Source organism: Fukomys damarensis, unplaced genomic scaffold (genome assembly GCF_012274545.1).
Source record: "Fukomys damarensis isolate Sample0158 unplaced genomic scaffold, DMR_v1.0_HiC HiC_scaffold_34, whole genome shotgun sequence".
Lineage (NCBI taxonomy): Eukaryota > Metazoa > Chordata > Mammalia > Rodentia > Bathyergidae > Fukomys > Fukomys damarensis.
Window position 1 is genome coordinate 14,274,805 of NW_022900946.1, and position 14,490 is coordinate 14,289,294.

Genomic DNA, 14,490 nt, shown 5'->3' on the forward strand with positions numbered 1-14,490 from the left:
TTTGCAGCTAATTTGGGGAGCGCGGAGGGGGAAGTGGGCAGAGTCGGGGAAGGGGAGCGGTTGGGCGTCGGGGACCAGCTAGAGGCACAGGCAGGAGGCGAGAGTGGGCTGGGGGCAGAGGTGCAGCGTTTGCTCGGATTAGAGTTGGAGACGGAGTCGGAGATGGGTCGAGGGAGGGACGTAGATGGCGTCGGGGATGAGGAAGCCAGAGAGTGACCACCGCAGCCGGGACGCGGCTGGGTTGGGGACCTGGTCGGGCTCAGGGTCCGTAATCCCTCTCCCGTGCGCCCCTTGCTCACGCCGTCCTGCCTCTCGCTCTCCGCCCTGCAGGGACCGCAAGTGGCGACTATGGGAAGACTGGGCTACTGGACCTTGCTGGTGTTGCCGGCCCTACTGGTCTGGCGCGGTCCGGCGCGGTGCGCGGCGGCGGAGAAGGGTCCCCCCGCGCTGAACATTGCGGTGCTGCTGGGTCACAGCCACGACGTGACGGAGCGGGAACTTCGAAACTTGTGGGGCCCGGAGCAGGCGACGGGGCTGCCCATGGACGTGAACGTGGTAGCGCTGCTCATGAACCGCACCGACCCCAAGAGCCTCATCACGCACGTGTGCGACCTCATGTCTGGGGCGCGCATCCACGGCTTGGTGTTTGGGGACGACACTGACCAGGAGGCTGTGGCCCAGATGCTGGATTTTATCTCTTCGCAGACTTTCATCCCCATCTTGGGCATCCACGGGGGCGCATCCATGATCATGGCTGACAAGGTAAGGGGCTAAGAGAGGGAGGGCTGTCCGGATCCCGGAGAAATCACCGCCGGTTCCTGGGCTCCCTTGGCATCTGTCATGATCTGTAGGTCGGAGGACTTGTGGCCTCTGGCGCTAGTGAGAACCGGGCCTCGATTCTCCAACCGGAAATGGAAGGAAAGCACAGGACCAGGGAGAATATGGAAAGGGGTGGAGGTGGGTGATGGCAGTGGGATGCTTGGAGATTTCCAAGCAGGGCCCAGCAGAGAGCTGGGAGCAAGTGGGATAATATGGTTCATAGTCCTGTAATATTGGTTTTACCTGACTCTTTGGAGGAAAAAATCCATTTATTTCCTAGAACTATTTTTTTCTTTGCTAGAACTATTTTAAAAAATATTAAAGGTGGGTATATTGTGAGATGAAATGTGAAGTTATTCTTAGGTAAAGACAGAAAAATATTAAGGTTCCCCGGAATCTCTGCAACAAGAGGCAAAGAGCCTGAGGAACCTTGGGCTAGAAAAGCACAGGTTAAACCTTTCCTCTAGGAGTGGAGGGCTGGTGTCTCCAGGCCTAGACGGTGGAGGGCCTGACACTTTTCTTACACAGCCCCTGTGTGAGTCAGCAGGAACTCCAAGCCCACCGCATGGAGGAGTTGACTCCCAAAGACGATCGTAGTCTGGAAGTTGTTCAAAGTGAGGAAAGTGTGCTCAAGTCTCTTTAACGTTTGATGGCAGAAAGGCATTTTTGTGGCTGTCCAGAGAACCCTGGGTTATAGAGGGGTGGGAAGAAATTTGATAGATTGAGTGAGATGTCCTAAGGGCCCTGATTGGGAATTAGGCTGACGTGAAGGTGGGAAGGAGGAGCCAAGGGGGAAGTAAAGTGAGGAAAGGGGGACAAAGTGGGAAGGATTGGAGTTGTGGCTACGCTGCTAAGCCCCAGGAAAGATCTGGGAGTTGAAAAGGGGAGGAACACATGAGTATACATGTATGTGTGTGCTGGTCTGTGCCTGGAGACTTGCTTGGAGGGTACTCCTTAGATGGTGGGACGCTTCCTAGTAGAATATGCAGACATTCATTGCAGCACTTTCCTTTTGACACTCTCAGAGCACTTCTGGATTTATCAAACCCCTATTCTGGCTCTGCTCAGCACTTCCCACTGGCTCCTTTGGGAGCTGTATTAATTCTTTCAGGTCTCCTGAGCAGCAGCACATTCAGCTGAAACACACAACCGATGCAGTATCTTATTAAACATTCATTTAAAATGGTTTTACCACCTAGCAGAATCCTGATGAGTGGCTGAACATTTTCTCTCAATTTGGGTGGGTGGGTGGGGGAGAGCTTCTTTCTATAATGCAAAGAGTAGGGAGTTAGCTGAGCTCTATTCCCAATAAATAGGCCATTTCAGACAGGGCCTTAGGGTCTGGAGCATCCGGTAACTTTCAGATGAAGTTAAGTTTGACGAAGACCACACAGTAGGCGATAGAGCTAGACAATCTGGATTTCTGGTCCCAGGTTGTGATCTGATGTTCTATCAAGTCAAGCCTATCCTTTAATTTTGTCATACCATCGTTAAGAGAGACAAGATATCAATCTCATTATAAAGCAGATACTGAGCTGTGGAGAGGTACAGTGAATCACAGCCTAGGGGGAGGAGCCAGAAGTTGGCAAGAGGAAGATGAGAAAGGACATTTCCAGGGAAGACAATATTAGATAGGAGGAGAAAGAAGGAGCTCACTGGTTCAAAAATGGTGAAGGGGGTTGAATACTTCCCGTTGTCACTGCTGTCCTTAGAGTTGGTCTTGGAGAGAGTGCCCCCACTGTGTAATTCTGGTAGAACTGTAGGGAGTTAATGCAAAGGGGCAGCCCATTAAAGAAGTCAAAGGAGACAATGCTAGGAGCTTATGCTGGGTCCCCTGTGTGGGGTAGGCAGGTGGTATTGAGAGTAGTTGGTTTAAAGAGTGATATTTTGAGAAACCCAGATGTGTTTAAAAGGAAATGGATTGTCTGGAAGGGGACCAACTTTTCATCCCATTAGTGACACATCTACTGGGCAGGTGCCTTTACCACCTGTCTGGTTTAGAGCTGAACGCTTAGTGGAGTTTATTTGGCTCCAAAGAGTCAGTCGTGTGATGCTGCCTAAAACTCTGCCTTGCATGGGCGTGCCAGCTGTGTTAGGACCACAGTCTCAACTTCCCTGAATTGACAAGCCCTCCTTCTGGGGTGACTTTGACTTGGTAAGGTTGCCTAGAGCATCCCTGTTTTGTTTTTACTTCTAAATTGGCAACATGATAATGCTCATGTAAATAAGAATGGTGGTTAATTTGATTATCAGTGAAAGTGAGCCCACACACACACACACACACCCACCCTACATTTTCACCTTCACCCTTGAAGTAAAGAACAAAGCCTTGTAGTGATTGAAACGCTGTTAAGTGGCAGATTTTTGTAGTGTCAATTTAACTTACAAAACAGGTATTTATTTTTACTCGTATCAGTGTGTGGTCTTATAAAATTGGTTAACATAATGCTTGATGTAGACAGAGTTCTGATCTTATCTTGGCCAGACCATTTTGGCTCTGTCCAATTAATAGTCCCTGGTAAATCCAGGGAATGGAGTAGGCCTTGATGTTTCTGCTCGGTGTCCTGTGACCCCCTCTGTCCCTGTCCATGGTGGAAGAGGCAAGGTTATGTCCATCCACAACAGGCTCTGCTCTGGCTTTATATGTTAATTCTACACACACCCCATCTCCTCTACTAGAGTGAAAGCCCACTGAGGGCGTTTTTTAAAAAAGTGTGTTTATAGATGTACGTGTATTTGAAATAATGACTGCTACTTCTTCATGACACTTTATAAAAATGAGGTCTTTTTATTTTAGGGCACTTGAAAAAGTATATTAAAGTTTAAAGAGAAAAAAAAAAGGAAAATCTTGCTCCAAATTCTAGCACCAGAAGTAACCACAGCTAACATCTTGGTGTATTTCCTTCCAAGCTCTATTGAGCTACAAGTTGAGTATTGTATTACATATATGGTTTTTCTGATTGTATTTCGAATTCTGTAGGCTGCTGTAGATGGAAGACTCAGGTTTTTCTTTAACTCCTGAGAAATGTCAGCCACTGTCTGTTGAATGTCTTCTCTCTGCCACCATCTCGATTCTTTCCTTCTGAATAAGTATGTATCTGCAGCCAATTCTCCACTTATCCTAACTTAACTTCTTTTTTCCCAGCTCTCTTTGTCTCTGGGCTTTGTTTGAGGAGATTTTCTTAATTCTGTACTCCTGTTAACTACCTTGCTTCATTTGTGGCTGGTCTATTGATTTGTTTATGTGTTGAGCTTTTAATTTCACCAGTGACGTTCTTTATTTCTGAGGTTTGCAATTGGTCCCCCTTCCCTGTTTTTTCCCTAATAAATGATTTAATGAGCACTTTTTCTCACTTTGTGGATGTAAAGCCTCACTCTGACCCTTCAAGGAATTAAATTATAATTATACCTTTCTCCAATTGCTCTAGCATCTTTGTGAAGATTCAATTATAAATTCAATTATAAATTTTGCCAATTGCAGAGTCTGTTAATTTGAGTCTTCGTGTATTCTCTGGATTTTGTTTGTGAGCTTATCTTCAGGGCAGTTTTAGAACCTCTTCTTCTGGCGCCTGAAGGGTTTGTGCTTCTAAGGCACAGCTCATGCCACTAGCACAGTTCTGAGCTTCCTTCCTGCTCTGTGCAGCCTTAGGCCCACGCTCAGGCCAGTTTCTTGTTGGTGACTTCGATACCCACAGAGGCCTCCTTTTGGGCTGTGTTTTGGTGGGTGGTACAGATGTTCCAGTGCATTCGCAGCTAGCAGCATGATTCCACTGTGTTCTGTTCCCTTCCCCCAGGGGTGTTGATGTCTGATTCCCTGGTTCATGTTAGACTCATCACCCTGGATCATGTGGCTTTGATTCCTAGTCACCGTTGTAGCGTCTCATTTGTTTTAGTTTATTTTATTTTTTTGTGGTGTTGGGGGTTGAACCTAGGGCCTCATGCACGCTTAGCATGTGCTGCCGAGCTGCACCCCTGGCCGGAGTCTCAGGATCTGATACATTTTTAGGGAGTCCTTTGTATTTTAATCTGGGATTCTCTTATCTTAATTCCAAGCAGTACTATGTGAACTTTAAAATAACTGAAACATTCTCTATAAGTTCTAAATCTTAGGAGCAAAAGAGAGTGTTGTCGAATGTGTTCACTCTGATTTCGAGCCAGTTTTATTTCCCAACCTGCTTTCATGTTTTTAAAACTTGATTATGTATTCTTGGAATTTTCCCTTACCATTAAATAGATTTCTCAAATTTGATTCTAAATGGCTGCAGAGTGTTCTGTTTATACCACAATCGTTTTAACTAATCCTCTATTTTCCACCTCTAGTGAGCGCCATTTTGGGTTCCTAAATGTGTCCTTTTTGGCGCTCTGCACTGGTCTTGCCCTTTGTATTTGTTACTTGGTAAATGTTTGTTAATCAGATGACTTAAGTCATTGGTTCCCGTGCCAGCTCACTGCAGCTTCCAGACAAACATATCACAGTGAGTGTGGTTTTAGGCATCCCATGCAGAATTCGTCCCCTAAAGGCTGCGTGATTTCATGCATATGTTTGCCAAGTCTTCTTTTCTCTCCAGTGGGAGATAATTACCAGCCCTCCTAGGGATTAATGTGAGTTGGGGTAATGTATAAAAGACTCGTGGAGCAGTGCTGAGTAACAGATCATCAGCAGGAGGTGGAAGTTGGGGCTCTTGTCACCTCGCAGCTCCAGGACTGGGATGTGGGTAATGACCTTTCTGTTAACACTGAGCTCGTGGAAAGGGCAGACACCCAGCTCTCTGTGTGGGAGGAGCCCACTCAGCTCGCGATGAAGGGTGCCAGGTAGTCCCTGGGCGTTGGGGAGGCCTATCTTTAGCCCTTCAATGAGGCCTGTCAGTTGCTATCATCATCCACTCCCCCTCACATAAGTCATCAGAGAGTAACAGGCCTCCTCCCGTCTGGAGTGACTAACTCTGCAAATGGCCCTTGGGGTTGTTGCTAATTGCTTGGACCTGTGATAGCCGTGGTCTTGTGCTGTTAGGGTGGTGTTTATCTTCCCTCTGGCAGCCTCAGATAGAAAATGCTGCTTTAAGTGGGTGACAGGGCAGAGAGAGAGAGAGAGAGAGAGAGAGAGAGAGAAAGAAAGAGGGTATAGAGGAGGGATATGAATTGTATCTTGGGCTCCTATTGGCGAGTTGGTTGTCACTGCTAACTCAGCATGGAAATGGGATTGTCATGTAAATAGGGTAATTACCTGGCGTGTTTTGTTTGTCCTGTTATCATTTAACTTTGAATTAGCTGCTAAGTTTTGAGAACCAAATCTCTCTTCCCTTCCCTTTCTTTTTCTTCCCTTCACTTCCCTTTTCTTTTCAGTGCTAGGGATTGAACCAGGGCCTTGTGCATGTTAGATCTATCATTGAGCTACATTCCTGGCCCCAAATTTCTTGCTTTTTTGGGGAAAAAATCAGAAGGCTTGGCCACACTGGGCCCACATCCCCAATGGCAACAGGTGGCTGGAAATGAGTAATTCCTCCCTCCACCCCACCACCATCATGACAGGGGGGTGCCCTTCCTTTCTTCTGTCTCCACCTTGCTCACTTCCCGCGTTTATGTTATATTGTTGGCCCTGATGTTTATGAAGAAAATAGCTGGTCCTTGTTCAGAGAGCCTTTCTTGGGCATTGTTTTCTTCCAGGGGCTGTTCCTTGGTGCACAGGCGGTCAGTACATGGCATGCACATGGCCGTGTTCACATGGAAGTCACTGCTGCTGTCGTTAATCTCCTCTGATGTGATCCCAGAATGCACTGGACTAAGAGTCCAGGGACCTAAATTCCATTTTGGAATGCCAGTGTGATCTTGGGAAAGGACCTTTACCCTTGTCTACTTCTGGTCCTCCGCCTGTAAAATGAGTTTGGATGATGTTTTCTCTAAGACCCCTTCTAGCTCTGAGAAATTTGTGTGCATTCAAGGAACTACTGGCAAGAAACATATGAATATGTGAATAATGGTTATCTTTGGGTTCCTGATTCATGGCTGCCTTCATCTTTAAGTTCAAGCTTACTAGGTTTTACCACTCACCAGCTCTTTATGTCTCTGAGCCTCACTGTCTTTAATTGTAAAAGAGGGACAAGATAGCTGCATGCCATGAAACTCAAATACACCATGGGTATAAGGACATAACTCAGTGCTTGGCTCATAATTACAGGAATAAGGTTATTATTGTGTCTTACATTTTGTAGTGTTAATTCTTCTCCAATGTATGTATATTTTGTACTAACCAGAAAAAAATGATTAAAGTTGATATGATGATATGAAGATATACCCTGAAAAAAGAATGGAACAGGTGTCACAAAATGCTCAGAAATGGAGAGTCAAATAAGAAATGATTCACATATCTTGGAGCAACCAGGAATTTCTTTTGCCTTCTTAAAATGACTTGCCACATAATTTATCCTGGCAGACAAGAAGTTAATCGTGGTTGATGTGAAAGCAACTTTAAGAAGAAACTATTTCTTTGACCTTTGCACTGAATGACAACACCAAATGGTCCATATGTTTGCACTGGGCTTAAAGCTTTAGAACGCAGACATAAATAGTCTCTCATTTTTTCTCTGCCAAGGAGTAATGACTCAGTGGTAACCTGGGGAATCTGGCAATCCCAAAAATATTTGTTTAAAGAATCCTTGTTTTCAGATGAGGAAATAAAGGTTTGAAGAATTTCAGGGTTTTGCTCAGAGGCACACACAGCCAGAAAACCTAAGATCTATTCTTTTGCTCTTGCTTTATTACTTTTTCAACTTAATGTTTGTGGATGCTCTTGGTTTCAGGAGAGAGGGATTAGCTTTAACACAGATATTTAAAAAAAATTCAGACAGCAGTTTTTTTTTTTTTTGGTTGATATTTTGTTGTCTTAATTTAGACGAGTAAGATGTTGGGGATAAAATTAAAATTCAAAGCTCTTTCCAGATTGAAATGATAGACCTCTGCCACAGACTGTTAAACAGGGTGTATTTGACAAAAATTGTCAAGGTGTACAGGGTGATGTTTGGAAATATGTATAAATTGTGCAGTGTTTACGACAATCCATCTAAGTAACATACCCACACCCCTCACATAGTTATCTTTCAAAATGTTTGTGGTGAGAATACATTAATCTGCTCTCTTGACAAAGCCCAGCATACGATACATTTTTATGAACTGGGGCTACAGTCACCATCAAGCACACTAGGTTTCCAGAGTCTATTCAAATATCTTAGAAGAGAGAGTTCAAGCCCTTTGGCCAATGTCTCCCTATGGGTTTCAGAAGAATTTGCAGTATACAAGTTACTTGGGATTTACTTATTTATGTTTTTTATATGTTTGTGATACATAATAATTACACTCACCTTGGGGAATCAGTTTTATTTTTTAAAATGCTTGAAATTTTAATATCTTTCGACAAGTCATGCATTTTGTTCACTCCCACTCTGGTCTCACATCTTGCCAGATTTATCCTTTTATGTTAACTGCATGGTATCTATAAACACTGGACATTATGGTACCTAGTCATGGTTTGTATTTGCTTATTTTGCTCTGACAATAAGCTCAGCAGATTCTAGGTAGCAATATAGCTCTTAAGAAAGGGGAAGACTAATTTCTCAAAATATAATGTCTCACTCAAGGGAGGTGATAAATCCATGACTGCCTCTTTTATTAGGGATGCTTTTGGCTACTAGTTAATAGAACATTTGACCAACAGTGGCTTAAATCATTAAGATATTCAATGTTTTTATTTAACAAGGAAAATCAGGTTTAATGACTCAATAACCCATAAGGATTCAGGTTCTTTCTGCTTTACTTTAGTTTCCTCAGCAGCTGGTTTATCTTGGTGACAAATGGCTGCCTCTGCTCCAGCCGTTACACCCTCACATGCCATCATTAAAAGCAGAAGGGTGAGGAAAATAAACATCTTTTTTTTTTCCACCTAGAGCCTTTATCTCTTTATTAGAGTAGATGTCCCCTTACATCTCACAGGCCAGAAATGAGTTACCTTTTCAGTCCTCAAAGATTACTGATAGAGACCGGCAATCTAGGATTCACCTCTGAGAATAGGTAACACTGCCTAAGCCAAATTTGCTTCTCTAACAGGAATAGGAGCAACCTTCAGTAGTGCAATTGATGATGTCTCCAGTGCCACACACACCTTTATTTGTCGAGGTGCACTTAGTTCTAGAGGGTAATATTTAAAAATAGATGTTGAAAAATTGCAGTGTATACAGAGGAAGGTACACCCTCAGGGGTACACCCTCATGTATACACCCTCAGGATGGTGCAGGATCTAAATGAAATATGTTAAGTGTCACAGAAGAAATATTTAGGGAGGTTCAGCCTGCAGAAAGGAAGTCTCAGAGGGTATTTTAAAGACGTGTTCTGACTCCCCATGGGCAGAAAGTTTAGCCTTAACCTTCTTTTGTTGTTTTGGAGACAGAGCGGAGGACATGAAGCTTCGTCCTCAGAGAAGAGCAGGTATCGGTTGGGATGTGGCTGCTGAGTGAGCGCCTGGAGGTAGCCTGGTGGGGAAGGGGCGGAGGACTGGGCTTGCATTCTCAGCCAGGACTGGGGCACCTCAGAGGTTCCTATTCAGAAGCTCTGCATCTCTCAAATATGTGATTTTAAAAAGAAATCCCCAAACCCTGGTAGTTTAGGCTCTAGGATTTGGCTGAAAACCAGTCTCTTTACTTTTCTCCTAGTGTGAGTAATTCAGTATAAATTTGCCTGGCATGGGGGAGGAATTTATGAATCTTGCACCCTCACCTCCATTCTCCAAAGGGTTTTACATCATCCTGAAGGGTGGATGATGTTTGAAAAGCAGGACACCTATGTATACATCACACACACACACACACACACACACTCACTCTCTCTCTCTCTCTCTCTCTCTCTCTCTCTCTCTCTCTCAGAAGTAGGTCAGTTGGTGTCATATTCACTAATGGAAATGTTTTTGGCTAAGAAGCTCAGCTGCCAAAGGTGACCTTTGGAATAACTACTAATGATCTCTAAATGGGGTGTGTTTTCAAATGCAATGAGTTAATCATCAGAACTTGTTAAAGTGCGTGCACATGTTTTACACCTCTTACAGTAGTAAATAGTAACGTTTATTTTCTAGAGAGTCAGACCCCTCTTTGATTTTCCAGTTGTCAAACTATTCTTCTGATTTCAGTTGTTCTCCCCAGCATTTTGAACATTAGCTTACAGCAGAGAATGCTCTGGGTGTGATTCTGCTGTTTCTCCACTTCCTCTCTCCCCTCCCCCACATTCTCTCTAGGAAAAAGAAAACCTGAGTGTGGTCCCTCCCACAATATTTCTTCTAGGAAGAATCAAACCTGAAATTGCTTTCCAGATGCCTTATCTTTTTATGATTTATAATTTTTCCATATGGTGGAAAAAGTCTTCTAATTACTGTAGGTACTTACTTTGAAAAGGTGATCCTGTACATGTGCAATGTACAAACATAGCATATAGAGCATTTGTCACTGTCTATAGTCTCAGGCATCTACTAAGTGTCTTGGGATGCATCCCTTGCAGATAAGGGGATGTATTTATTGATTTGTTAATGTGATTATTCTTCACACATTTATTGAGTGTGTGTCTTGGGTCAAAATGTCCTATAGCTACAGCTGGGATCCACTTGCTTGCTTTGACATAACTTGGAATCTAGCTGGTGTTAGATCATTGAAGCCAAATGTGATCCATCCATGACCAGGCTGGTTGAGGGACCATGGGGATGTAGAAGAGGGGCATCCTCATTCAGTCTCAGGGTGCAGACCTAGAGTCAAACTGAGAACTGATGCAGCCCCTGCAGGCTGCCATCCTCCCCAGCTGAGATGTCTGCAGAGAGGAGGAAGCTGGCTCATGGAGAACTAGAAGCTAGTTTACAGTCTAAGCCCTTCTCTCTTCTTAATGTGTTTGTCAAGGCTGCCAGGCTTGGATGATTTTTTTTTTTTTCGGTACTGGGAGTCGAACTCAGGTCCTTGCATTGGCAAGGTGAGTGGTGGAACCACTGAGCTAAATCCCCAGCTTGAAGGATGTTTTGATAGCTCCCAGTTTTCCTTTGGGTGACATATCTTACAATTATAACATTGAGCTCTTGGCCGATTCCTCTTTGGTTGTCACATATGGTTGAATGTCTTCAGCTCTGTCGTGTCTCTTTAAGTTAGGGGTATTGAGCCAGGAAGAGTGAGTGACATTTGCAATCCATATTGTCTCACATGTCTGCAGTACTAGGGGTGAAAAAAAGTGCATATTTTCTAGGTGAATTGTTTTACAAGGAAGACATCTGTAGGACTGACCACATGTAGTATTTTGGGTGAAATTAATCCAGAACCACATGAAGACATTGCTGAAATGTAAAAAGACAGGCTTAGGTGATGAGTGTGACTTCCATCAGTGGGAGTTTGGAAATGGCCTTGGGTGAAGTTCTGAACTTCATGGTCGAATCTGCACTGTAGTAATAATCCTCTTGGTTTTTCCAATTGGTATTAGTTTCCCTCCCTCCCTCCTTCCCTCCCTTCTTTCCTTCCTTTTTAGCAGGATGCATAGTATTTTTATCATTGAAAATTTCAAAGATGCACAAAAATAGAATGATGAGCTCCACGTATCCAGCTTCAGCAGCTACTGACATGTGACCATTCCCTTCACGTCTGGGCCTTTATCCTCTCACTGCGCCCATCGCTGGACCATTTGGAAGCAAATTTAAGGCATCGTTGGGCTTCATCTGAAAATATGTCAGTATATATCTCAAAATGATAAGAACTTGTCACTCTGTTTAGAAAGTAACTGCAGCTCATATAAAGTAACACAGGCACACATTAGAGGATTTGAGAAATTCAGAGAAGTATGAAGAACATTAGAATTACTTTTAACCTCCTCATCATGGCAGCTGCTGTTAATATTTTGGTATATTTCATTCTTGTCTTTTTTCTATACCGTGTATGTAAACATACACACACACACACATACACATACATACATATATATTCACTGCTTATACAATTTCACAGATAGCTTGTAGCTTAACATTTGCCCATGAGGTTTTCAAATTATCGATAAACATTTTTGTCTGCCACATTTTTTTGTTCTATAGAATACACCATGATTTAATAGCTAATTTAGAGTTCTTTAAATTTGTTAAAAACCAACACCGTGGTAGATATCTTTGTAATGAAATGTCTGCATTGCAGGCTATTGGTTTTGAGTAGAATCTGACATATTAGTGAGTCACTGTGCATAAAGAAATAGAATCTTGACACATACTGTTCATTAGTTTCCAGAAAAATTGGACCCCTGGATACTTCCAATGGCTTTGTCTTAAAGCCAGCATTTGAAACAACAAAGTTTCTAGTTGGTTCTTTATCTCTTTGTTTTAATTTCCATTTCTTTTGTGACACCTGCTGTGGGTTTATATTTTAATTTACTCAGTGCTTTTATATTCCCTAGATGTTGCATATCTTAACCTCTTTGATATTTCCCATTGTGCGAGTGGAAAATCTCAGATAATGATGGACTCCAATACAAAGTACAGTGAAATAGTTTGAATTTCTAATAAATAATAAATAGTTTGAGGGCTGGCAGAGTGCTATGCCTGTTCATTCTTAGTCACCAGGCCTTGCTCAGCCATCGTCTCTATATAAAAAATCATCTGAAGAACTGCTTTAAAATGTAAAGTTTCTCAGCAGAAAATCACTTTGTGGGACCTGATGTGATTTTGTCAGGAGGCAAGATGGAGAAGAATCACCTGCAGGTGGGCCGGAAATGGGTTCATGTCAGAGGCTTTGTGTGGAACAGTGGGGATGAGAGGCTATGATTTGTTCTTTTCTCTGGAAAATCGCAGGCAGGGTGCACATGTGGCAGTAACTACCTTGCGATGAGAAAGTTCACAAGAGGCAGGGAATAGCTGTTGTCTGTGTCTGTCGTGGGGCGAGAGGGCAGTGAAATGAGTTTTAAACAGAAGTGGGAGACATTCGGGGTTGACACTGCCAGTGTGAGGAACACTGGAGGTCCTTAATTATTAATACAGCATCATCACGGACATGCACAGAACACTCCCAAGCCTTCTTCTCTGCCAGGCTTAGTTCTTCTGGTTAGGGGGAAAGGGAGGCCCCCCGAGGGAGGGGCTGAGTGTGAGGGATCCCTGGGGGGCTCTGAAGCCCATGGGTCCTCATAGTGGACACCGAAGCATGTCAGTATTTTCATAATCCATCTGGTTTCCCAGTGTCAGATGAATCTCAGACTGTGCGTGCAGGACAAGTGACCAGACCAGGGAGTGGGGTGGCCACCATCTTGGCCACATGTGAGTCATGCTCTGAAATGGGCAGATGTGGCTGAAATCATTTTGAAGTTCCCTTTACTAAAACAGGAAACAGAACTGTGCTTCCTTCTTACGTTCCCATGCATGCCTGGCACTTTGGCCTTTTCCTGTGAGTTGATTTCCTAGCCATCCACCATCATCACACTCTGCTCCTGATAAACAGCTCTCCTTCTACTGCCCACTTCCTGTGTCTGGGGCAGTAGCTTCCCGAGCACTTCCCGTTTTCACTGGAGGTGGACAAAGGGGCCTGGTCCAGCCTCCGATTTGGGAGAGTGATGTAGTTTTTGTAGAGGCATAAAAATAACCTTATAACTTGACAGAAGTGCTACACAACCCAAATTAACTTTGCTAGAGAACAACTTTTGGTACAAAGTTTCAGTTGAATGGAAGGAACAAGTTTTAGCAGTGAATGTTCTGTGTAGTGATCATAATTGATAATAATGTACTTACTATATATTTTAAAACAGCTAAAAATGAAATTTTAACCTATCACCTTAAAAATGATGCTAGTGAGGTAATGGATATGAAAATTAACTTGATCAACTCTTTCCATAATGCATATGTAGATCAAAACATAACATTATAAGCCATAGATATACATAATTATTATTTGTCAATTAAAATTAAATGAAAAAGAAGAAAAATAGAAACAAAGGATCTTTCAAAAGAGACCCGAGGTTTTCAAATTCTGATGGCTTTCAGGAAAAGAGGCAGATCAGCTGAGGGTTTGAGGAGCCTGGGATATGTCTCTTGCTCTGGGAATAATTGTGTCTCCTGCAAAACCTCAGAATGTGGACGTATCTGGAGACAGGATCTTTCAGTGTAATCAAGGTAAAGTGAGGTCTTAAGAGTAGGCCCTAGTCCTGTGTGACCAAGGTCCTGCTAAGAAGAAATTAGGACACTGACACAGAGGAGAACCGTGTGAAACACAGGGAAAAGGGAGTCATTTAGAAGCCACGGAGAAGCAGCCACCACGTTGTCACCTTGATCTTAGATTTCTGGAGTCTAATACTGTGAGAAAATAAATTTCTGCTGTTTAAACCATCCAGTCTGTCGTGCTGGGTTATGACAGCCCAAGCAGAAGAATTCAGAGAGACCGAGAGCTTTAAACTTAATCTAACTCTCCTCCCTACTCCTCTTTTATACCTGAGCTTGGCTGAAGGAGGCTTAAGATTCCTCAGTCCATGTCTCAGCCTACCATCTGCTCAAACATTGATTTTGTTCTTCCGTGGGTTTCTTTGCCACTGCATTGATTCCTGCATTGAGAAGTCAGGCCCCTGTCTTAGAGCCTCCTTAAAGGCCTTCTAGGACTTCCAGGTTTAGTGTTCCTTAAGATTTTTTTTTTTTTTTTTTTT

General features: G+C 43.3%; 1 protein-coding gene across 1 annotated transcript in view; it reads left to right on the forward strand.

Annotated features, from left to right (window-relative positions):
- The window catches only part of Grin2a (glutamate ionotropic receptor NMDA type subunit 2A), a 381,170-nt gene that overhangs the window by 2,045 nt on the left and 364,635 nt on the right, over positions 1-14,490 (forward strand). Inside the window, exon 2 of the mRNA XM_010609958.3 lies at positions 331-762. Within this exon, the coding sequence (XP_010608260.1) occupies positions 331-762 (432 nt within the window). The remainder of the gene's footprint in view (positions 1-330; positions 763-14,490) is intronic.